Source organism: Salvelinus alpinus, chromosome 38 (assembly GCF_045679555.1).
Source record: "Salvelinus alpinus chromosome 38, SLU_Salpinus.1, whole genome shotgun sequence".
Taxonomy (NCBI): domain Eukaryota; kingdom Metazoa; phylum Chordata; class Actinopteri; order Salmoniformes; family Salmonidae; genus Salvelinus; species Salvelinus alpinus.
This window is the reverse complement of record NC_092123.1, coordinates 13,879,978-13,903,906: the sequence shown is the minus strand read 5'-3', so window position 1 is coordinate 13,903,906 and position 23,929 is coordinate 13,879,978. Positions and strand designations below refer to the sequence as shown.

At 41.0% G+C, this 23,929-nt stretch overlaps 2 protein-coding genes across 5 annotated transcripts in view; one reads left to right on the top strand and one right to left on the bottom strand.

Moving 5' to 3' along the window:
- Positions 1–15,834, bottom strand: part of LOC139566456 (nck-associated protein 1-like) — a 63,912-nt gene extending 48,078 nt beyond the window's left edge. For 2 of the 4 annotated variants that reach the window (XM_071387638.1, XM_071387640.1), the window contains exons 1-2: positions 15,518–15,834; positions 7,517–7,534 (exon numbers count right to left, since the gene is read on the bottom strand). In XM_071387638.1, coding sequence (XP_071243739.1) covers positions 7,517–7,534; positions 15,518–15,625 — 126 coding nt within the window. In that variant the 5' untranslated portion in view covers positions 15,626–15,834. The remainder of the gene's footprint in view (positions 1–7,516; positions 7,535–15,517) is intronic. The other 2 variants (XM_071387639.1, XM_071387641.1) reach the window with 1 other exon arrangement.
- Positions 15,835–16,051: 217 nt separating this feature from the next.
- LOC139566458 (dual specificity protein phosphatase 19-like) lies at positions 16,052–23,372 on the top strand. The gene is made up of 4 exons (XM_071387643.1): positions 16,052–16,268; positions 22,557–22,603; positions 22,688–22,840; positions 23,080–23,372. Exons 1-4 carry the CDS (start codon positions 16,052–16,054, stop codon positions 23,260–23,262), a joined length of 600 nt encoding a protein of 199 aa, XP_071243744.1. The 3' UTR covers positions 23,263–23,372.
- Positions 23,373–23,929: the final 557 nt, after the last annotated feature.

The window sequence follows — 23,929 nt, the reverse complement described above, 5'->3', positions numbered from 1 at the left end:
GAGCTTGATAGGATCTGCAGAGAAGAATGGGAGAAACTCCCCAAACACAGGTGTGCCAAGCTTGTAGCCTCATACCCAAAGAAGACTTGAGGATGTAATCGCTGCCAAAGGTTCTTCAACAAAAGTACTGGGTAAAGGGTCAGAATACTTATGTAAATGTGATATTTCCATTTTTAAAACATTTAGAAAAATGTTTTTATATAATTTTTGCTTCGTCATTGAGGTTTTGTTAGTAGATAGATAAAGGAAAATCATTTCATACATTTTTGAATAAGGCTGTAACGTAACAAAATGTGGAAAACCTCAAGGGGTCTGAATAATTTCCGAATGCACTGTTTATGTCCTTTCCCTAGATGTCTTATATAGTGCATACCATGCGGCTTGACGCCACATGGTATGCACTATATAAGACATCTAGGGAAGAAGGCAAAGTTTCACTATTTTCCATTGAAAAATAGACAGATGCAGGAGATGGCTAGTAGCGATAAAAACATTAAATACTATGTAAACATTCCTACAGCCAATATTGCAAATGTATCATGAAGTCCCATTGTGCCACAAATAACGGAGGTCAATTTCCCCATCTCACTCACAGGTTCTGGCGTCAATAGATCGGTCTTCAAACGACTAAGCAACAGCAAGTACCTCTGGCACCCATTTGAGTTGATGTTGTCTACTGGATATGTTCACACCTTTTTCCAATGTGTTGGCTAGCCATGACTTATTTGCATGACAACATTTTAGGCAACTGTAGAGCCTTGTGTGGAATACCTGGCCGCAGGAACCACCTAGTGTAGATTATTTCCTGGTCTCTTGTTTATCTGCAACTCCCTCCCCCTGTCAATAGGGGGCATGATTATCCTAACAATATGTAGCACAATGGCCATAACAAAAAGGTTTTATAGGTTAGTAAACATGGCATCAATTGATTTATGTTTGGAAGTTAATCATTTCTCAATACACATAATACTAATTTGGAATATAATAAGGAAAATGTGGATAGGGAACAAGCTACTTGAATAACTTGATAAAAATACATATATAAAGAAAAGTAGGTCTATTATAAAATATATCACGCATGTACATCACATTTTGAATACATTATGTCTAGAATAATATGAAGTACCATATTTCCTGTTACAACATAAGCTACCGGTATTTTGTGAAACACAACAATTATCATTAAGAATAAGTCTGTGTGTGTACCATGTAAACATGTCTAGCTGCACTCTGCATTAATTGTGTAGGTGAGAAACACTTCATCCCAAAACAGTCCAACCAGTGGGTGGCCCCAAAAAAAACGTTAAAAAATGAACAAAACATTTTTTTGCAGTTCAGGGAGAAACTGGTTGACCAGGTGCTGGAATGGTAACAACACCCAATGGTGATTTACAAGAATCCTTCATCCCACCTGCCCAAGCCTACTTTAATCTTCCAGCCAACATTACTAGAGGAGAGACCTGAGAAAGAACCCGGTTAGAAGATATCACTCCAGAATGAAGTAGACACAAAGACTTTCATGATGCACATACAATAGGTTGCTAACATGTTGTATACTAGTTTTTAAAATATTTGTATATGTAACTAAAACAATGTTTGAATGTTTTGTATTCCAGTTTTTGTGGTCCATTTGCATGGATATTCTTTATTTTTGCAGTCATAGTACCTAACCTGACAAACAAATCACAGGCTGGGAGCATGCTATAATAATTTGTATGTTTTAAGATAATGGCTAAAGTGTTCCACTCTGAAACTGTATCACTGTGTGAAATGTATTAGAATTATAAGACTATAATCCAATAATGTGTATTTAAGACAAGTTAAGACAAAAACCACTTTGTTACTATGTAGCAATGTGAGAAATGTATAGTTGAGACATTCAAGGCCAACTGAACTGTCGACTTGTGATAACTCTGAAACCAATAACAGGAAAGAGGCCTCCCCAATCTAGGTAGGGGAGTAGCTGTTAGAAATGGCTAGGCTTACAGAAGATGAGAAATGATGTGTTCGTATTGTGGAAAAATACAGCCCACCTAAAGGGAGGTGGAGTTTCTACTGGTGTGTGTTTGTGTGTGTGTGGGTATGGGAGTTATACAATTACTGTGTTCTCATTTTTGACGGGAGAGTACTCTCTGAATAAAGTATTGATCTATTGCAGACTGGGTCTTTGAATAATTCTTTATTAACCAGGGCATTACAACCTCTGGGAATTATTTAAAGCTTGAGTGATAGTTGAGTTTAACAATTGGGATAAAAATTCTCGTGACAGAGCAGCACATACCTGGGAGTCTTTCACTTCCTGAAAACCAGGGTAGACCCCCTAAGGCAGTGGATATTTGGCTCGGACGGTATTTAAAACGCAGGATGGGAGAGGAATCCGGACTCCTGGACCCAGTGACTCACTGCAGAGGACCCACTTCAAAGCTATGCTGTATGAGACTAGGAATGGGCATTTGACTGTTGAGTACTCACATGAAATATCTAATTTACACCCAAGTCAATACTTTGTAGGAGTACTTTTGGCAGCGATTAGAGCTGTAAGTCTTTCTGTGTAAGTCTCAAAGAGCTTTCCACACCTGCATTGTGTAACATTTGCCAATTATCTTTTCAATATTCTTCAAGCTCTGTCAAATTGGTTGTTGATCATTTCTAGATAACCATTTTCAGGTCTTTCCATAGATCTTCAAGTAGATGTACGTCAAAACTATAACTCTGCCACTGTTACGGTCTTCTTGGTAAGGAACTCCAGCGTAGATTTGACCTTGTGTTGTAGGGTTATTGTCCTGCTGAAAGGTGTATCAGGTTTTCCTCTACGATTCTGCCTGTGTTTAGCTCCATTCCGTTTACTTTTAATCCTGAAAAACTCCCCAGTCCTTAAAGATTACAAGCATACCGATAACATGACGCAGCCACCACTATGCTAGAAAATATGGAGAGTAGTACTCAGTAATATGTTTGGGGCAAATCCAATACAACACACTTTATATTCAGGACAAAAAGTGAATTCCTTCCTCTGCGGCAACTGAGTTAGGAAGGACGCCTGTATCTTCATAGGTACTGGGTGTATTGATACACCATTCAGAGTGTAATTCATAACTTTACCATGCTCAATGGGATATTCAATGTCTGCTTTGTATTTTACCCATCTACCAATAAGTGCCCTTTTTTGTGCGGTATTGGAAAACCTCCCTGGTCTTTGTAGTTGAATCTATGTTTGAAATTTACTTCTCAACTGAGGGACCTTACAGATAATTGCATGTGGGGTATATAGATAAGGTTAGTTAAACACTATTATTGCCATGAGTCCATGAAACTTGTTATGCAAATGTTTACTCCTGAACTTATTTAGGCTTGCCTTAAAGGGGTTGGAAACTTGGACATTTCAGCATTTCATTTTTAAATAATTTGTAAACGTTTCAAAAAACAGAATTCCACTGTGACATTATGGGATATTGTGTGTAGGCCAATTACATTTTGTGTGTGTGCAATTTAATCCATTTTAAAATTCAGGCTATAACATGACACATTGTTAGTCTTTGAGAGTACTTATATATTTTTTGCTAATTCAGCCATATGCGTTCAAAAAAACAAAATGTGTCTCTGACTGACAGCAGAGCTAGCAGTGCACAAAGACACATCACGTGACCTGTTTTAGCAGCTTTCCAGTTCTAGACTGCAGGGAGAGAGAGGGGGAAGAAGGAAAACTCCACCTAACTAGTTTCAATGTATGGAATCACTTGGGACATTTGGGATTTTAGGTCAAATTCCCCTTTAACATGGTGGTAAAGAGGCATGCATTTGGGGTACACGTGTCATACGGTGAACAGGATGCTGTGCATGCATGTGTTGCCATCACATAGGTTAATAATGATAGTTACTAAACCTTATGGTGTGTGTGGACTCTAACTGGAATACTATACCACAATCATTGGAGGAAGTAGGCTTGTATATGAAAACGGTGGGCAGTCAAAGCATCAGGGTCAAGCTCATTAGGGCACGCAAGAGAAAATGTAAAATATTTAGAGTGTTTTGCCCACAGAAAGCGAAAATTTACACCCAGGATGTCCCTCCTTGTTTTAGTCTGTTTTCTTCCGTTTGATGCCTAAAGAACATGACCCTAATTGTAACTTACACAACCTTACTGTATTAATGTCAGACTTTCACCAAGTCTTGCCTTATCAAGCCTGAATAACCTAACAGTACAGCATGAAAACAATGCACAGTTTTTTGCATGGTGTTGCATACAATTTGCCACATCAACATGAAAATACACAGAATGATACACAATAGCCTCTGTAGGTGACGTATCTTCATCCACTATAAAGCCAGTCATCATTGGTCAACAATTAACTGCCAACAACAACTTTAAAAAGTATTCAAAAGCTTTCAATTAGACAATTAAGCTCTCTGTGTACTTAAAACAGTGATTGGATTAATTGGTTGAACTGGTTAATGTGGCTCTGTGGAGTGTCAAGCATTCTAATGCTGTCCTGGAGTTGCCTACAGTAGGGTTGTCACGATACCAGTTTTGCGATATTCACAACTATTATGACAAAGAAACAAAACATGATGCAGAAACAGCTCAAACACACCGGTAAGATTGTCAAATGCTTGCCTGCCAACCTCTGAACAGTGTCGGCAGTCAATCTCGTTTGTGTTCACACCTCAGACTTTGGAACTCAGCCTTGTTAAAATACTCCAAGCCAGAAGGTGGCAGTAGCGTTGTTTGACAATGCATATCCGTTCGTATTGCTTATAGTCTAGATTCCAAGTGATCTGCGCTAATGTTGCTATTTTGTAGAAAGCCCTTACTGTGGCCATCTGGTTAGTATCAACTAGATAATTACCTAGCAAGATGGCAAAGAAACAATTTAATTCACTCTCCATAATCCCATACTGCCAGTGTCAGACCATAGCCAAATGTTTAGCTAGCTAGCTAACGTTAGCATATTAACTAGCTAGCACAACCTAGCCAGCCAGCCAAGGACACTGCACTAACTTGGCAGCTAACAACCATTGTGATGAATTATAGTGCCAATACTAGCTACAGTGGTTAGCTAACTTGGAGGAAGTATTTAGTGTTGTGTGTGTAGAGGTCGACCGATTAATTGGAATGGCCGATTTCAAGTTTTCATAACAATCGGAAATCGGTATTTTTGGACACAGATTATTATTATTTTGTACATCTTTATTTATCCTTTATTTAACTAAGCAAGTCAGTTAAGAACACATTCTTATTTTCAATGACGGCCTAGGAACGGTGGGTTAACTGCCATGTTCAGGGGCAGAATGACAGATTTTTACCTTGTCTGCTCGGGGATTCAATCTTGCAACCTTACGGTTAACTAGTCCAACGCTCTAACAACCTGATTACATTCCACGAGGAGACTGCCTGTTACGCGAATGCAGTAAGAAGCCAAGGTAAGTTGCTACCTAGCATTAAACTTATCTTATAAAAAAACAATCAATCAATCATAATCACTAGTTAAACTAGTAAGATCATCAACAATGTGTAATTATCTAGCGTGTCCTGCGTTGCATATAATCGATGCGGTGCGTATTCGCGAAAAAGGACTGTCGTTGCTCAAATGTGTACCTAACCATAAACATCAATGCCTTTCTTAAAATCAATACACAAGTATATATTTTTAAACCTGCATATATAGTTAATATTGCCTGCTAACATGACTCGTTGCGAACTGTGAAGACTATTTCTTCCTAACAAAGACAGCCAACTTCAAACGGGGGATGATTTAACAAAAGCACATTTGCGAAAAAAGCACAATCGTTGAACGACTGTACCTAACCATAAACATCAATGCATTTCTTAAAATCAATACACAGAAGTATGTATTTTTAAACATGCATATTTAGCTAAAAGAAATCCAGGTTAGCAGGCAATATTAACCAGGTGAAATTGTGTCACTTCTCTTGCGTTCATTGCACGCAGAGTCAGTGTATATGCAACAGTTTGGGCCGCCTAATTATGACATAACATTGAAGGTTGTGCAATGTAACAGGAATATTTAGACTTAGGGATGCCACCCATTAGATAAAATACGGAACGGTTCCGTATTTCACTGAAAGAATAAACGTCTTGTTTTCGAGATGATAGTTTCCGGATTCGACCATATTAATGACCTAAGGCTCGTATTTGTGTGTTATGTTATAATTAAGTCTATGAGTTGATAGAGCAGTATTACTGAGCGGTGGTAGGCACCAGCAGGCTCGTAAGCATTCATTCAAACAGCACTTTCGTGCTTTTTGCCAGCAGCTCTTCACTGTGCTTCAAGGCTATCAACTCCCGAGATTAGGCTGGTGTAACCGATGTGAAATGGCTAGCTAGTTAGCGGGGTGCGCGCTAATAGCGTTTGAAACGTCACTCGCTCTGAGACTTGGAGTGGTTGTTCCCCTTGCTCTGCATGGGTAACGCTGCTTCGAGGGTGGCTGCTGGAGAGTGACGGAAGCTATACGCTTACACTGGCAATACTAAAGTGCCTATAACAACATCCAATAGTCAAAGGTATATGAAATACAAATCGTATAGAGAGAAATAGTCCTATAACAACTACAACCTAAAACTTCTTACCTGGGAATATTGAAGACTCATGTTAAAAGGAACCACCAGCTTTCATATGTTCTCATGTTCTGAGCAAGGAACTTAAACGTTAGCTTTTTGACATGGCACATATTGCACATTTACTTCTCCAACACTTTGTTTTTGCATTATTTAAACCAAATTGAACATGTTTCACTATTTATTTGAGGCTAAATTGATTTTATTGATGTATTATATTAAGTTTAAATAAGTGTTCATTCAGTATTGTTGTAATTGTCATTATTACAAATACATTTTTTTTTTTTTTTGTATTATTTATTTTATATATATATTTTTTTCCCCCGGATGATTAATCGGTATCGGCTTTTTTTGGCCCTCCAATAATTTGTATCGGCGTTGAAAAATCATAATCGGTCGACCTCTAGTTGTGTGCATTGCAACTCTACACTTAGCTAGCTACCATCCCATAGCCTACATTGCATATGAAGTGTGACTGGCTCATCCGTGGATGTACGAAGAAAATGCCCTTATTTGTCATTTTTTGTTGTTGACTCCCCCAGGTGGGGGTTCGTGCTCTCAGATTGGCTCAAAGTCAAGTTGTTGGCCACTGACGAGTATTGCGATTACTACTGAAGGGCAAGGATTTAAGAATGGGAGAGAAAAGTACAACACGAAACACCATGTTTCTCAAAACACACAGTAACACACAGTAGCTGTCAATCAAAAGCCTTTCTATTATAATTCTGCTTTTAAAGACCATTTTTCTGGCAATAGCTCAATGAGACGGGAAACAAAAGCGTTCCGATTTGGCAACACAGACCTCTTATAGCAGCTGTACAACACTATGTGCTAAGGCACTGTGGTTAACATAGAGAGGGGTCATGAAACATGAGACTAGGTAGAAGGCGATAGGAAAGGAAGGTTGAGATTTAGTGGAAGGCGAAAAGCTGTGCAAACCTTCCAAACTTGTCCTTGCTGGAGGAGAAGCATTGTAACAGAAAGAGAGAAAGGTATACATCAACACAGGCTCTTAAGTGACTAACATGCATATCTAATTGAAAAGAACTGGTTTTGGAGATAATACTACATTCTAATATGTTCGTTACAGGCCAAGGACATAGGCCTTTGTTATGCCACGTAGGGGGACCTTCTTATCTAGGCCTATGTGAGTGTCCCAAACTTTCATTCATTCAATACTGATGCTATTAAAACGTCTTAGGGATAGGGGGCACTATTTTCACGTGCCCAAAGTAAACTGCCTGCTACTCAGGCCCAGAAGCTAGGATATGCATATTATTAGTAGATTTGGATAGAAAATACTCTGTAGTTTCTAAAACCGTTTGAATAATGTCTGTGAGTATAACAGAACTGATTTGGCCCCCCCGAGCACAATCCATCCAGGGAATAATTGTTTTGAGGTCTGTGTTTTCCATTAGTTTTCTATGGGAAGCCCTTTTTAATAGAAATCTGGTTGCAGTTCCTATGGCTTCCACTAGATGTCAACAGTATTTAGAAATTGGTTGATGTTTTTCTTTTGAGAAATGAAGAAGTAGTCCTGTTCTTTCCATGTGTCACTCAGATGGACTCAAGTCTTTTGGTGCGCATGACATGGAACGCGCTTCACGTTGTTTTTATCCGGTATTGAACACAGTATATCCGTCTTAAATTTGATCGATTATTTACGTTTTAGGGTACCTAAGAATGGATTAAGAACGTTGTTTGAAATGTTCGGACCAAGTTTACGGGTAACTTAGATACTTTGTAGGCATGTTGGGCGAGTTGAAACCGGTGTATTTCTGAATCAAACGCGCCAAATAAATGGACATTTTTGGGGCATAAAGAAGGACATTATCGTACAAAAGGATCACTTGTGATGTTCCTGGGACATTTTGGAGTGCCAACAGAAGAAGATGTTCAAAGGTAAGGCATATATTAAATCGCTATTTCTGCCTTTTGTCACGCACCTGCCTGGTTGAAATATGATTTTCATGTGTTTGTATGCAGGGTGCTCTCCTCAGATAATCGAATGGTTTGCTTTCGCCATAAAGCATTTCTAAAATCTGACACAGCGGCTGGATTAACAAGAAGTTAAGCTTTATTTTGATGTATTAAACTTGTGATTTCATGAATGTTAAATATTTATAGTCTTTTAATTTGAATTTGGTGCTCCGCAATTTCACCGGATGTTGTCAAATCGATCCCACTAAAGGGATTTGATCCCTAAGAAGTTTTAATTATGGTGTAGTCTATGTTGTCCCTACTATAAGAACCTTGGCCTCCAGAAGTGGGATGCTCTGTAAGCTTCTCTCCGTCTAGCCTATAGGCTTCCTGAGGACACGGAAGATTAGAGGGTTGTAAGGGTGGATAAGCAGAAAGAACAGCATGCAAGAGATGCATAAATCAGGGATGCAAACTCATGAGAGCCAAAAAAGGCGACACTTTTTCCCTGCTTGGGGGAAATTCAGGTTTTAACTAATTAAAACACAAAGAATATGATCTACATGTTCAATCTCTGTAAAATAAAGTGGTTAATGTGAACCTAACTCACAGCTGAAAAATGTAAAGAAAGCAATCCAATGTTATTTGTTGCCTAGACTTTACTGCAAATGACACTCAAGTCTTGAGAAAAGAAACAGTACACCAATATTGCAGTTAGCATTGACAGCCTTTATAAAATAATTATTGTGACCACACACACATCTACAGTTGAAGTCAGAAGTTTTAATAAACTAGTTGTAATGACTCCAACCTAAGTGTTTCAACCACTCCACAAATTTCTTGTTAACAAACTATAGTTTTGGCAAGTCGGTTAGGACATCTACTTTGTGCATGACACAAGCAATTTTTCCAACAATTGTTTACAGACAGATTATTTCACTTATAATTCAATATATCAAAATGTCAGTGGGCCAGAAGTATACATACACTAAGTTGACTGTGCCTTTAAACAACTTGGATAATTCCAGAAAAATTATGTCATGGCTTTAGAAGCCTCTGATAGGCTAATTGACATCATTTGAGTCAATTGGAGGTGTAACTGTGGATGTATTTCAAGGCCTACCTTCAAACTCAGTGCCTCTTTGCTTGACATCATGGGAAAATCAAAAGAAATCAGCCAAGACCTCAGAAAAACGCCTGAAGGTACCACATTGATCTGTACAAACAATAGTACGCAAGTATAAACACCATGGGACCACGCAGCCGTCATACATATAGAACAGGGCTCCGGGCAGCCGAGCGGAAATGGAGGAAAACTCGCCTCCCTGCGGACCTGGCATCCTTTCACTCCCTCCTCTCTACATTCTCCTCTTCTGTCTCTGCTGCTAAAGCCAATTTCTACCACTCTAAATTCCAAGCATCTGCCTCTAACCCTAGGAAGCTCTTTGCCACCTTCTCCTCCCTCCTGAATCCTCCTCCCCCTCCTCCCCCCTCCTCCCTCTCTGCTGATGACTTCGTCAACCATTTTGAAAAGAAGGTCGACGACATCCGATCCTCGTTTGCTAAGTCAAACGACACCGCTGGTTCTGCTCACACTGCCCTACCCTGTGCTTTGACCTCTTTCTCCCCTCTCTCTCCAGATGAAATCTCGCGTCTTGTGACGGCCGGCCGCCCAACAACCTGCCCGCTTGACCCTATCCCCTCCTCTCTTCTCCAGACCATTTCCGGAGACCTTCTCCCTTACCTCACCTCGCTCATCAACTCATCCTTGACCGCTGGCTACGTCCCTTCCGTCTTCAAGAGAGCGAGAGTTGCACCCCTTCTGAAAAAACCTACACTCGATCCCTCCGATGTCAACAACTACAGACCAGTATCCCTTCTTTCTTTTCTCTCCAAAACTCTTGAACGTGCCGTCCTTGGCCAGCTCTCCTGCTATCTCTCTCAGAATGACCTTCTTGATCCAAATCAGTCAGGTTTCAAGACTAGTCATTCAACTGAGACTGCTCTTCTCTGTGTCACGGAGGCGCTCCGCACTGCTAAAGCTAACTCTCTCTCCTCTGCTCTCATCCTTCTAGACCTATCGGCTGCCTTTGATACTGTGAACCATCAGATCCTCCTCTCCACCCTCTCCGAGCTGGGCATCTCCGGCGCGGCCCACGCTTGGATTGCGTCCTACCTGACAGGTCGCTCCTACCAGGTGGCGTGGCGAGAATCTGTCTCCGCACCACGTGCTCTCACCACTGGTGTCCCCCAGGGCTCTGTTCTAGGCCCTCTCCTATTCTCGCTATACACCAAGTCACTTGGCTCTGTCATATCCTCACATGGTCTCTCCTATCATTGCTATGCAGACGACACACAATTAATCTTCTCCTTTCCCCCCTCTGATAACCAGGTGGTGAATCGCATCTCTGCATGTCTGGCAGACATATCAGTGTGGATGACGGATCACCACCTCAAGCTGAACCTCGGCAAGACGGAGCTGCTCTTCCTCCCGGGGAAGGACTGCCCGTTCCATGATCTCGCCATCACGGTTGACAACTCCATTGTGTCCTCCTCCCAGAGTGCTAAGAACCTTGGCGTGATCCTGGACAACACCCTGTCGTTCTCAACTAACATCAAGGCGGTGACCCGTTCCTGTAGGTTCATGCTCTACAACATTCGCAGAGTACGACCCTGCCTCACGCAGGAAGCGGCGCAGGTCCTAATCCAGGCACTTGTCATCTCCCGTCTGGATTACTGCAACTCGCTGTTGGCTGGGCTCCCTGCCTGTGCCATTAAACCCCTACAACTCATCCAGAACGCCGCAGCCCGTCTGGTGTTCAACTTTCCCAAGTTCTCTCACGTCACCCCGCTCCTCCGCTCTCTCCACTGGCTTCCAGTTGAAGCTCGCATCCGCTACAAGACCATGGTGCTTGCCTACGGAGCTGTGAGGGGAACGGCACCTCCGTACCTTCAGGCTCTGATCAGGCCCTACACCCAAACAAGGGCACTGCGTTCATCCACCTCTGGCCTGCTCGCCTCCCTACCTCTGAGGAAGTACAGTTCCCGCTCAGCCCACTCAAAACTGTTCGCTGCTCTGGCACCCCAATGGTGGAACAAACTCCCTCACGACGCCAGGTCAGCGGAGTCAATCACCACCTTCCGGAGACACCTGAAACCCCACCTCTTTAAGGAATACCTAGGATAGGATAAAGTAATCCTTCTAACCCCCCCCCCCCCCTTAAAAGAGTTAGATGCACTATTGTAAAGTGGTTGTTCCACTGGATATCATAAGGTGAATGCACCAATTTGTAAGTCGCTCTGGATAAGATCGTCTGCTAAATGACTTAAATGTAAATGTAATACCGCCCTGGAAGGAGACGCGTTCTGTCTCCTAGAGATGAACGTACTTTGGTGCGAAAAGTGCAAATCAATCCCAGAACAACAGCAAAGGACCTTGTGAAGATGCTGGAGGAAACAGGTACAAAATAATCTATATCCACAGTAAAACGAGTCCTTTTTCGACAGCAAGGAAAAAGCCACTGCTCCAAAACCGCCATAAAAAAGCCAGACTACGGTTTGCAACTGCACATGGGGACAAAGATCGTACTTTTTGGAGAAATGTCCTCTGGTCTGATGAAACAAAAATAGAACTGTTTGGCCATAATGACCATCGTTATGTTTGGAGGAAAAAGGGGGAGGCTTGCAAGCCGAAGAGCACCATCCCAACCGTGAATTACTTGAGTGACTGCCAAATTATTATTTGATATCTTACTTTGGTTTTGATTTTACAGATACAATACATAACATTTCCTGCCATTCAATAGAGCAATAGTAATAGCATATTTTTGTAGGCACTACTCCGCCATGGCTCTTTGGCCAAAGCTTACAGTGAAATTAATGTTTTTTATGGATAAACGCCGAAAATAAGGTCTGTAGTTTAACACAGGTTTAAGAGATCTTATTCCTTTTGTGCTATGAGATACAGTATGTAACCACTCTCAAATTCATAGACATAGCTTTGATCATTCATGATATCAAAATGATCGTTTTAACCATGTTGAGGCTATAGGCCTACAGTGTTTCTTTACAATTACATTGTTTACAAATAGTGGAGTAAAACAAGCTTATATTTTGGGTTCTGATAGAGTACAACAGTTGAGTTGAACTAAACTCATGAGGGATTTTTTTGTTATATCCTCAAGAATCATTGAGCTTGACATTAAACGCTTGTCCGCTTTGCAAGTAAAAAAAAAAAAGCAGATTATAGATTGTCCACATGGACAAGGGAAAAGAATTGCTTAAAAATAACGTTAAAATCTATGTCAAACAATTAGGCTACTCCGATCAGAACCGGATCAAAATGTTCTCCGGATGTGCTGTGTTGCGCACTGTCCTCCTAATCTTTGCAGAGCGCATCAGAGTATAATTATTGTAGGGCTTTCAATCCTGCAGTCAAGAGATGCGGGGTTTTTTTTATGTCAAAACGTGCCTAGTCACATGTGCAATATTCATTGCTAGTTATTGAGTTATTTGCCCAGTTATAGCAAATTTTTGGTGAGCAATGAAAATCCTGGAAAAGTCAAGGTGTGTGCCAGTGGGCCGTTGCCAGAGGAGAGAGAGAGACATTGCAGTAGCAGGTAAAATAATACAACAGACTAGCTAGATTCAATTCAAAACATAGTGTAGTTTGGCCGGTTATCTCGCTAGTTAACTATTAGCATGCATTAATATAATTGTCATGTGTGATGCCCCGCCCCTCCCCCAATAAAAATATTTTATAAAACCACTTTCCACCGGCACAAGTTTATAACCGCAAAAGGCCGACAAAGTTGATACGATGCACAGTTGATGAAACCAATGCTGCATACTCGTTGTAAAACCGCCTTCCAAGCGTTCAAAATTGGATGTTAAGAAATAATTCTGACACTCTGAGATTCTCTCCTCTATACAATGTACTTCTGACAACGTTCAAAAATATTGTCATACTGGTATCGTCCCGGTGTTGTGCCGAAAATCTCCCCCCTGCCTGAATTCTCCCCCCTTCTAATTTCCTTAATTTTGTGACTAGAGTCAAATACTTAGTGGAACACATCAGAGTCAAATACTTTCTATAGAACAAACATCACGTCAGGATAGGCAACCGAAATTAATAATGAATGTATGCGTTTTATTACACAGAGGGAGTAAAATGTTGGCAAGCAATAAACATTTCAGAACAACTCCGGCTGAATTATTATCCTTACACTTTCAAAAATACTAATCGAATAAGACATGGGAGACATTACGAATTTTGGTAGAGATTTATTCATAGACTAATACAAATCAGTAGCGGATATAGGAGGGGAGAAGAGAGGAGAGGAGAGGGGAGGAGAAGAGAGGAGAAGAGAGGAGAGGAGAGGAGAGGGGAGGAGAGGAGAGGAGAGGAGAGGAGAGGAGAGGAGAGGAGAGGAGAGGAGAGGAGAGGAGAGGAGAGGAGAGGGGAGGGGAGGAGGGGAGGGGAGGGGAGGGGAGGGGAGGGGAGGGGAGGGGAGGAGGGGAGGGGAGGGGAGGAGGGGAGGGGGAGGAGAGGGGGAGGAGGGAGAGGAGAGGGGGAGGAGAAAGGGGGAGGAGAGGGGGGGGAGGAGGGGGAGGAGAGGGGAGAGGAGGGGAGGAGAGGGGAGAGGGGGAGGAGGGGAGAGGGGAGAGGAGGGGAAGGGAGAGGAGAGGAGGGGAAGGGAGAGGAGAGGAGAGGAGGGGAAGGGAGAGGAGAGGAGGGGAAGGGAGAGGAGAGGAGGGGAGAGGAGAGGAGGGGAGGGGAGAGGAGAGGAGGGGAAGGGAGAGGAGAGGAGGGGAAGGGAGGTTTGCCCAGGGCGCCATATTGAAACAAATAGCCAAACCAAAAACTGCAGACAAAAATGCTTTCTGCTACTAAGATTTGAGAAATGTAGGCTAAACTGACAACGGAGTGAAGAGCAGAAATCTCAACTAGCAAGCAAGTCCCAGCAATGAAGAACGCGAAGGGGGGAAGAACTCTTGTCAGGGGGGGTGATTTTCGGCACAACACCATCCCAAACATGTCTTAGTTAGCTACTTTGCTTAGAAGTCGCCCACCTTAGCCATTTGGTACCTGGATCATTGAATGAGGGAATTATTTAATAAAGACAGAGTATTTGGTTGTAATTGTAATGGTGCATGCTGGCCAACAATCCAGGAGAGCTACTGGGTGTACAGGCTTTTGCTCAAGCCCTGCGCTAACACAACATATTAAAAAACAAGTCAGCTGCTCAACAAGACCTTGAAAAAGATTGGATCAAAATCATGCACACCCAGTATTGCGATAGTCTCCAAATGGAGGGTTTTATACCGTAGTCTATCATTGCAGTATTTTACTTTGCTGCACACCCAGTATTGTGATTTGATACTGTGATTTCATTGTGATTCGATGTTCCAAACATATTGCTCACCATGTCTCTGCTGCAGATGGACAAGAGCGAGCCATGAGAACTCGTTTTGATCAATCATGGAAATAAGTGCTCTAAACATATTGCGATAGTCAAAATGATATCGACTAAAATACCCCCCGCCCCCATCACTACTAGCATGCTACCTAAATTGCTGTCATCAACACGTTCACTTATCATCACACTCAACAGCAAACTATCAATTGAAGGGTTTGGGGGCTGATCATAGTTAGCTAGCTAACGTTGTGTGTTAACAGACGTACGGATTCTTGAAATCAGACCTAATATCTATAATGATAGTTAGATGGTAGACCGTACAGAATGTCGTTTCTGGCTATGCACCCACCCGAGCTTTCTGCCTAACGAGCTACTACAAGATGAGGACGATTAGCTAGCAGTCTGTCTACCATTAGAAGCAGGCTAGCTAGCATTAAGGCCTTGCACTGATTCCTGAACATTCCCGATGCTTTGCACCAGTCATGTAACGTTGTATTATTAGAACCAAACACAGGTTTCTAGTTACTTACCTAAGAATGGATGCATTTATATATACATTTATGAACTTAAGAAGAATGTAACAAAGACATATCTTAGTTACCTTTTTGATGTTATAGACCCGGGTGAGCATCCCGATTCCCCTGTCGTTAAGGATGGTAAATTTCTCTGCCAGCTTCTGCTGGCTCGGCTGCATTACCCCCCGTGACATTTTACTTGTTCAAGGTGTTCCTCAAACCAAAATGTGTCCTGTATCTTCGCAGTATAGTGTTGGTATATAATAAATACTTGCTATAATAAAAATCGTGTTATAGTGTTACAATTCGTCCATTTCAGGAAAACATCAAGGCTAACAAACCCACAATCCACCCGTCTCCCTGTTTTTCTTTCTCGCTACCTAGGTGTTGCCACCGCTCAGAACGAGGCTGCTCCCTGCAACACGACTCTGTTCACGTGACACAATCCCGTTCATATTTCCCATTTGTATGACTGTGACAGGTGGTAGCCCGATAACTAGCGTTCGGAAAGACGTTAGTTTGCAATAAAAACGCGAGCACTTCATTGGATTACAATATACTGCTAGCGAGATTAGCGGTTCTCAGTATTTGTGCTTGCAAAAACCCATTTGACAGATGCAATGCATTCACTTGCACAGGAAATTCAAGGATTTTCGAAAACAAAACTGAAAAAGCAAAGCACTGTTGTGACAACTGTGCTGGGGCGACGGCATATAGAAACAATGGACGACTCCAATGTGCACGAAATTGAGGAACCAGGGATGTCAGGCTGTGGATTTGTTCAAGATACCAGTTTGGATCTTCATGTTGGCATTATCAAGCCATTTCTACTGCTCTGTAAGGCATCATCATTAGTTGTTTACATTAAATTGTCCAGTGACATTTTGTTGTTGTCGACATTTAGAAAGTTTACATATAAAATAGATGCGAAAATTATTTTCTATCGAGCGTTTCCTTTTAACTGTCTCGTGTAGACAACGTCAGGACGTAATGACGTCACACACAAAGTGGGTCGCACCAACATAGATTAATTTAAACCATGTTTATAGTGAAACTAAATTTAGATTAGAGGAAGGATTTAATTTATTCTAGGTTTACAATTTGGTGCAACAAGATGAATTGTTGATTTTTAACCCAGTTTAAGAGTTGGTGCAACCCACCCAAGTGTTGAATAACAGTGTAGTGGGTGGGATAGAATACAATAATTTACTAATATTTGCCATATTCAAATAATCATCATGTGCCAATGTATCGCCATGGTCCGTGCCATGGTGAAATTTGCACTACTTTAGATCTTAAATAATTGGATGGTGAAACATGCCAGCCAACCAGAAAAGCAAGTCTTGAAAGTGTCTTGTGGGTGTAAAGAAACATTTTTATAGTTGAAAACATTTCTTTAAAAAGCAGTAGTCATTTAGAATAATCCTATTAAATGTAAAGTTCTCTGTTTAGGGGACCTGCGGGGTGCTGGTCCTGGTTCCAACCGCCATTTCCGCTTATAAATTGATCTGTGTACACCATAGATCGAAATGGCTTGCATTGAGCAATAGCCTTGGTTCCCACAGACAGAGTATATTTTCTGAGCCTGTGTGATGTAGGACATAAAATTGGAAACCACTTGAAGTTGGGATGGCCCTCCTACCATTTCATTTGCTCTTCCGACTGTCCATCAACTCCTGGCTGAGCCCTATGTATTCGTCTTTGATATATTGGCGATCGAACATTTTTTATGCACTGCAACCTAATATGCGGGACGGAAACAAGATTTCCAAACATGGAAACAACACCCCCAAAAAATGAGCAAAAATGTAACTAAATCAAACCACTTCTGTAAAAAAAAATATATACAGTATATATATAAATATATATATCTATATATATATATACACAGTTGAAGTTTACATACACCTTAGCCAAATACATTTAAACATTTAAACCCTATCAGAACCCAAAATATAAGCTTTTTCTACTACACTATTTGTAAACAATGTAATTGTAAAGAAACACTGTAGGCCTATAGCCTCAACATGGTTAAAACTATAATTTTGATATAATGAATATTCAAAGCTATGTCTATGAATTTGAGAGTGGTTACATACTGTATCTCCTAGCACAAAATGTATAAGATCTCCTAAACCTGTGTTAAACTACAGACCTTATTTTTGGCGTTTATCGATAAAAAACATTAATTTCACTGTAAGCTTTGGCCAAAGAGCCATGGCAGAGTAGTGCCTACAAAAATATGAATATTGCTCTATTGAATGGCAGGAAATGTTATGTATTGTATCTGTAAAATCAAAACCATAGTAAGATATCAAATAATAATTTTTCAGTCACTCAAGTAATCGAATACTAACGTTTATCCGGACGTGTCCATCCCTACGCAAACTATACTATGTTGGCTCTATTTTCATTTCATATTGTAATTTCCATCACAGTTCTAGCAACTATGGTGGATTTGTAACCAGGCAAGCCCAATACAGGCCTACAGTTCAGCTTTGCTTGGTTTGGCTGTAGGGCTATAGTGTAAATGAGGCAAAGTGAGCTGTTGGCCCAGCCAGTCTCTGTCTTTCTGAACCATAGCGACAGGACTGTGTCAGAGCCCAGTGTCAGCCATGTGATGCTTATATTCTATTCACTTTCCTGTCTGCGAAGTGTAGGCCATAATCCAATTTACTGAGTCAGGCAAACTGCCCTATTCACACAATCATGCACTAGTTTTGCTAGGATACTACAGTTGAAGTCGGAAGTTTACATACACCTTAGCCAAATACATTTTTCACAATTCCTGACATTTAATCCTAGTAAGAATTCCCTGTCTTAGGTCAGTTAGGATCATGGCTTTATTTTAAGAATGTGAAATGTAAGAATAATAGTAGAGAGAATGATTTACTAAAGCTTTTGTTTCTGTCATCACATTCCCACTGGGTCAGAAGTTTACATACACTCAATTAGTATTTGGTAGCATTGCCTTTAACTTGTTTAACTTGGGTCAAATGTTTGGGGTACCCTTCCACAAGCTTCCCACAATAAGTTGGGTGAATTTTGGCCCATTCCTCCTGACAGAGCTGGTGTAACTGAGTCAGGTTTGTAGGCATCCTTGCTCGAACATGCTTTTTCAGTTCTGCCCACCAATTTCTATAGGATTGAGGTTTGGGCTTTGTGATGGCCACTCCAATACCTTGACTTTGTTGTCTTCAAGCCATTTTGCCACAACTTTGGAAGTATGCTTGGGGTCATTGTCCATTTGGAAGACCCATTTGCGACCAAGCTTTAACTTCCTGACTGATGTCTTGAGATGTTGCTTCGATATATCCGCATAATTCTCCTGCCTCATGATGCCATCTATTTTGTGAAGTGCACCAGTCCCTCCTGCATAAAGCACCCCCACAACATGATGCTGCCACACCCGTGCTTCACGGTTGGGATGGTGTTCTTTGTCTTGCAAGGCTTCCCCGTTTTCCTCCAAACATAAGGATTGTCATTATGGCCAAACAGTTCTATTTTTGTTTCATCAGACCAGAGGACATTTCTCCAGAAAGTACGATCTTTGTCCCCATGTGCAGTTGCAAACCGTACTCTGGCTTTTTTATGGCGGTTTTGGAGCAGTGGCTTCTTCTTTGCTGAGCGGCCTTTCAGGTTATGTCAATATAGGACTGATTTTACTGTGGATATAGATTATTTTGTACCTGTTTCCTCCAGCATCTTCACAAGGATCTTTGATGTTGTTCTGGGATTGATTTGCACTTTTCGCACCAAAGTACGTTCATCTCTAGGAGACAGAATGCGTCTCCTTCCTGAGCGGTATGACGGCTGCGTGGTCCCATGGTGTTTATACTTGCGTACTATTGTTTGTACAGATGAACGTCGTACCTTCAGGTGTTTGGAAATTGCTCCCAAGGATGAACCAGACTTGTGGATGTCTACAATGTTTTTTCTGAGGTCTTGGCTGATTTCTTTTTGTTTTCCCATGATGTCAAGCAAAGAGGCACTGAGTTTGAAGGTAGGCCTTGAAATACATCCACAGGTACACCTCCAATTGACTCAAATGATGTCAATTAGCCTATCAGAAGCTTCTAAAGCCATGACATCATTTTCTGGAATTTTCCAAGCTGTTTAATGGCACAGTCAACTTAGTGTTTGTAAACTTCTGACCCACTAGAATTGTGATACAGTGAATTATATGTGAAATTGTTGGAAAAATTACTTGTGTCATGCACAAAGTAGATGTCCCACCCGACTTGCCAAAACTATAGTTTGTTAACAAGAAATGTGTGGAGTAGTTGAAAAACGAGTTTTAATGACTCCAACCTAAGTGTATGTAAACTTCCGACTTCAACTGTATATATACACTGCTCAAAAAAATAAAGGGAACACTTAAACAACACAATGTAACTCCAAGTCAATCACACTTCTGTGAAATTAAACTGTCCACTTAGGAAGCAACACTGATTGACAATAAATTTCACATGCTGTTGTGCAAATGGAATAGACAAAAGGTGGAAATTATAGGCAATTAGCAAGACACCCCCAATAAAGGAGTGGTTCTGCAGGTGGTGACCACAGACCACTTCTCAGTTCCTATGCTTCCTGGCTGATGTTTTGGTCACTTTTGAATGCTGGCGGTGCTTTCACTCTAGTGGTAGCATGAGACGGAGTCTACAACCCACACAAGTGGCTCAGGTAGTGCAGCTCATCCAGGATGGCACATCAATGCGAGCTGTGGCAAGAAGGTTTGCTGTGTCTGTCAGCGTAGTGTCCAGAGCATGGAGGCGCTACCAGGAGACAGGCCAGTACATCAGGAGACGTGGAGGAGGCCGTAGGAGGGCAACAACCCAGCAGCAGGACCGCTACCTCCGCCTTTGTGCAAGGAGGAGCACTGCCAGAGCCCTGCAAAATGACCTCCAGCAGGCCACAGATGTGCAGAGCACAAGTACATAGTGTCTAGTTTGAAAAGCAGACGCCTCACAAGTGCTCAACTAGCAGCTTCATTAAATCGTACCCGCAAAACTGATGAGTTTCAGAAGAAAGTAATTTTTTTCTGGCGTTTTGAGCCTGTAATCAAACCCACAAATGCTGATGCTCCAGATACTCAACTAGTCTAAAGAAGACCAGTTTTATTGCTTCTTTAATCAGAACAACAGTTTTCAGCTGTGTTACCATAATTGCAAAAGTGTTTTCTAATGATCAATTAGCCTTTTAAAATTATAAACTTGGATTAGCTAACACAACGTGCCATTGGAACACATGGTTGCTGATAATGGGCCTCTGTACACCTATGTAGATATTACATAAAAAATCAGCCATTTCCAGCTTCAATAGTCATTTACAACATTAACAATGTCTACGCTGTATTTCTGATCAATTTGATGTTATTTTAATGAAGAAAAGTCCTGGTGTGGTTGATGCCCGGCGTCTGACCCGCTGGGGGAATGGGGGGAAAAAAAATCTGTCGGTCCTGTTTTTTGATAAAGAGCAAATACCCACGCATATGAAGCTTGGTTATGTAAGATATGCTGTAAGAGCTTTCGTCCTCAAACCATTGCAGTGTAATAATTTTTAAGGATTTGGCCATGTTGCAAGGGTGTGCAAACGGACAGAGTATATTGATGAACGGTGTGTAGAAGGACGATGTTGTTGCACTTGTGGTGGGGATCATGATCCCGATTTCCTGAAGTTCCCTGTAAGGGTAAAGGAGATTGAGGTGGAAAAGGTTTGAGCGGTCAATCGAATCTCCTATGCGGAGGCGATTAAAAATAATTGAGAAAACAAGTGATGCTAGTGAACATATGTTAGTGGACACACCACAGGCTGTAGTAAATGTTTGCTGCCAGTCAAAAGATACATTGTGTGTTAAAGGGGATTTTGTGGAGTTCATTGCCACAGTTATAAACTGTACGGCACAAGTCTTAAAGAAATCTAAGGAACTGGACATTATTGTGAATGCGGCAGAAAAGTTTTTGGGACTCAAGGATTTTACATCTGAAGAGTTGCAAGGGGTACTGGCACCGGAAGACCCGCCCTCCCAAGTTCCCCTTGAGCCTGTGAAGGGATCTGATATACACTACCGTTCAAAAGTTTGGGGTCACTTAGAAATGTCCTTGTTTTTGAAAGAAAAGCACATCTTTTGTCCATGTGTTCAACCTTAATATCTGTCGTCACCCCTGAGATGACTCTTTTGATGGGTGCTCTACTCCGAAGTTCAAAACACAAAACTTCTGTTGTCCGGATTCTTTTGAGGCTCATGGTCACTCTGACAGACTCCCCTTTTCCCAGCGCATACTTCACCAGTGGACATCTCAAATGGGTTTCCCACATATGCATCCTTACTCAGCAAACGCATCCCAACAAGAAGCGATTCATTATCATTCACTCAGAGATTGATTTATATCCAATAATCTAAAATAATTAATACATTTTAAACAAACACTTTCTGAAATAAAAGTTCAGGAAGCCAAGTTAGAGCTCTAGACATTCACAGCGATGGGAGCAGACATTTTGATCAAGAGAGCCCTTTAGAAAATATGCACATAAACCTGGGTCAATGGAAACCTGCCTAGTGTCTATTGTGTTTATTCTAGACCCTAGTGTATATCAGTGGTTCTCAAACAGGGGTCCTAGGAAAATCAAAGAGACCTAGCAAATAGAAAATAACTGCACTAAGTCCAAAATATCTCACATTATGGAAGATAAGTGTTTTTAAATACTTTCAAATATTACAATGTTTTCAATTCCAGATTGAGTGTCGACAATAAATTACTATTGAGCAGACTGTTTACTCTTAAAAATGGGATCTCCGATGTAGGGGGTCCTCAGAATATCCGGAAGTGTTTTAAGGGGGACTTGGGACAACTTTTAGAACTGCTGTGAATGTGACTGGGTTCTCCTGTGTGCCACAAGACTGTAGGTTGTATTAGCCCACTGAGCTAAAGCTTAGGCTTAAGCTCAGGTCGATAACGCAATTCTTCAGGTCTCAGTCAAGGTTACTCATTACACAAGCGTGATTCACTGAACCATTCACTTCAGTCTAAATTATTATTTTCTGTACTGTCTAGTTAACACATAGTAGCCTGACTTGTTACAACAGTGTGTAGGCATGATATACTTTTTTTTCTTTTTTTTCAGCATCCCAAGACGCAGCCCAAGATATAGAAACTTTGAAGAAATTTAAGGTAAAAACTTGCCTAATGTGGTGTGCATTTCAATTAAACAATAAAAAATATACATTTCCCTAACGCAACACTTCTTCCTTCCAGGTTTCACATATATTGAATGTCGCCTATGGTGTTAAAAATAACTTCCCAGATCTATTCAGTTATAAAACAGTGACCATTCTGGATATTCCGGAAACAGACATCACCTCATATCTCCAAGAATGTTCACAGTTCATAGATCAAGCCAAAACTGAGGTAATATAAAAATGGTTATTGTGTGCATGTATAAATTAATGAATCTTTGTGTTAACTGACCGGGTAAGACAATAATTGAGATTTGCCGTAACAATAAAAACAAGTAAATAAGGAGTGGGTAGGGTATTTGCTATGAATAGTAACCTATGCACTGTATAACATTTTGTATAACTGTGTAACACCTTATTGCCACATTTCTCAAGTCGTTCATTTAGATTTCTTTCCCCATTTTTCTCCAGAGTGGGGTTGTCCTGGTCCATTGCAATGCCGGAGTCTCTCGTGCTGCCTCAGTATTAATTGGGTACCTCATGTACAGAGAAGGTTTGGGGTTTGATGAAGCATTTGCCGTTGTGAAGGAAGCAAGACCCTCTATCCGTCCCAATCAAGGATTTCATGAACAACTGAAGAATTACAAACCATAGGCAACTAACACAATGTAAATGCAAAACAAGAAATATAAATGCAGTGTCTTATGTAGGCCGAACATCCTGAACATGCAACACTCTAATAATAAAATAAAAATTATTACAAACCATAGGCAAATATGTTTGTTATGAAGCCAGTGGAACAGAGGGGTATACTACAAAGCAGGATCAAGTTAGCCAGCTAACTTACCTAAATATTCTTTCATAAATATTTTTTTTTTTGAAAGATAAGCTTGAAATAGGAATGGTCTAGTTGACTCAACAACCCCAAAAAATTTAAGTTTAGCATTGTTTATCAAAGTTAGCTGGCTAACTCATTGATCCTGCTTTGTAAGTATACCACTCTGATGGACAACATTGAAACTTTTATTCAGTGTATTGATAAGCATTCTCCTTCGATATAATGTATGCAAATTTCCCCTCAGCACTTCCTGTGGTTTTAGTTTTTGCCCTGATATTTTGAATTATATTCGACCAGCAGAAAATTAATGGCGAAGGTACGCTAAACCAATGTGAACTTTAATGCCTTTTCCTAACCCTTACCTTAACCTCATTCTCGTTCCTAAACCAAATTTTAATTAATTTCGAACCACTATGGCTAATCTTTTTTTTTTTTTTGCTGCTGCTGCTGGTCAAATATACACTTCCTAAACTTTATTGATCT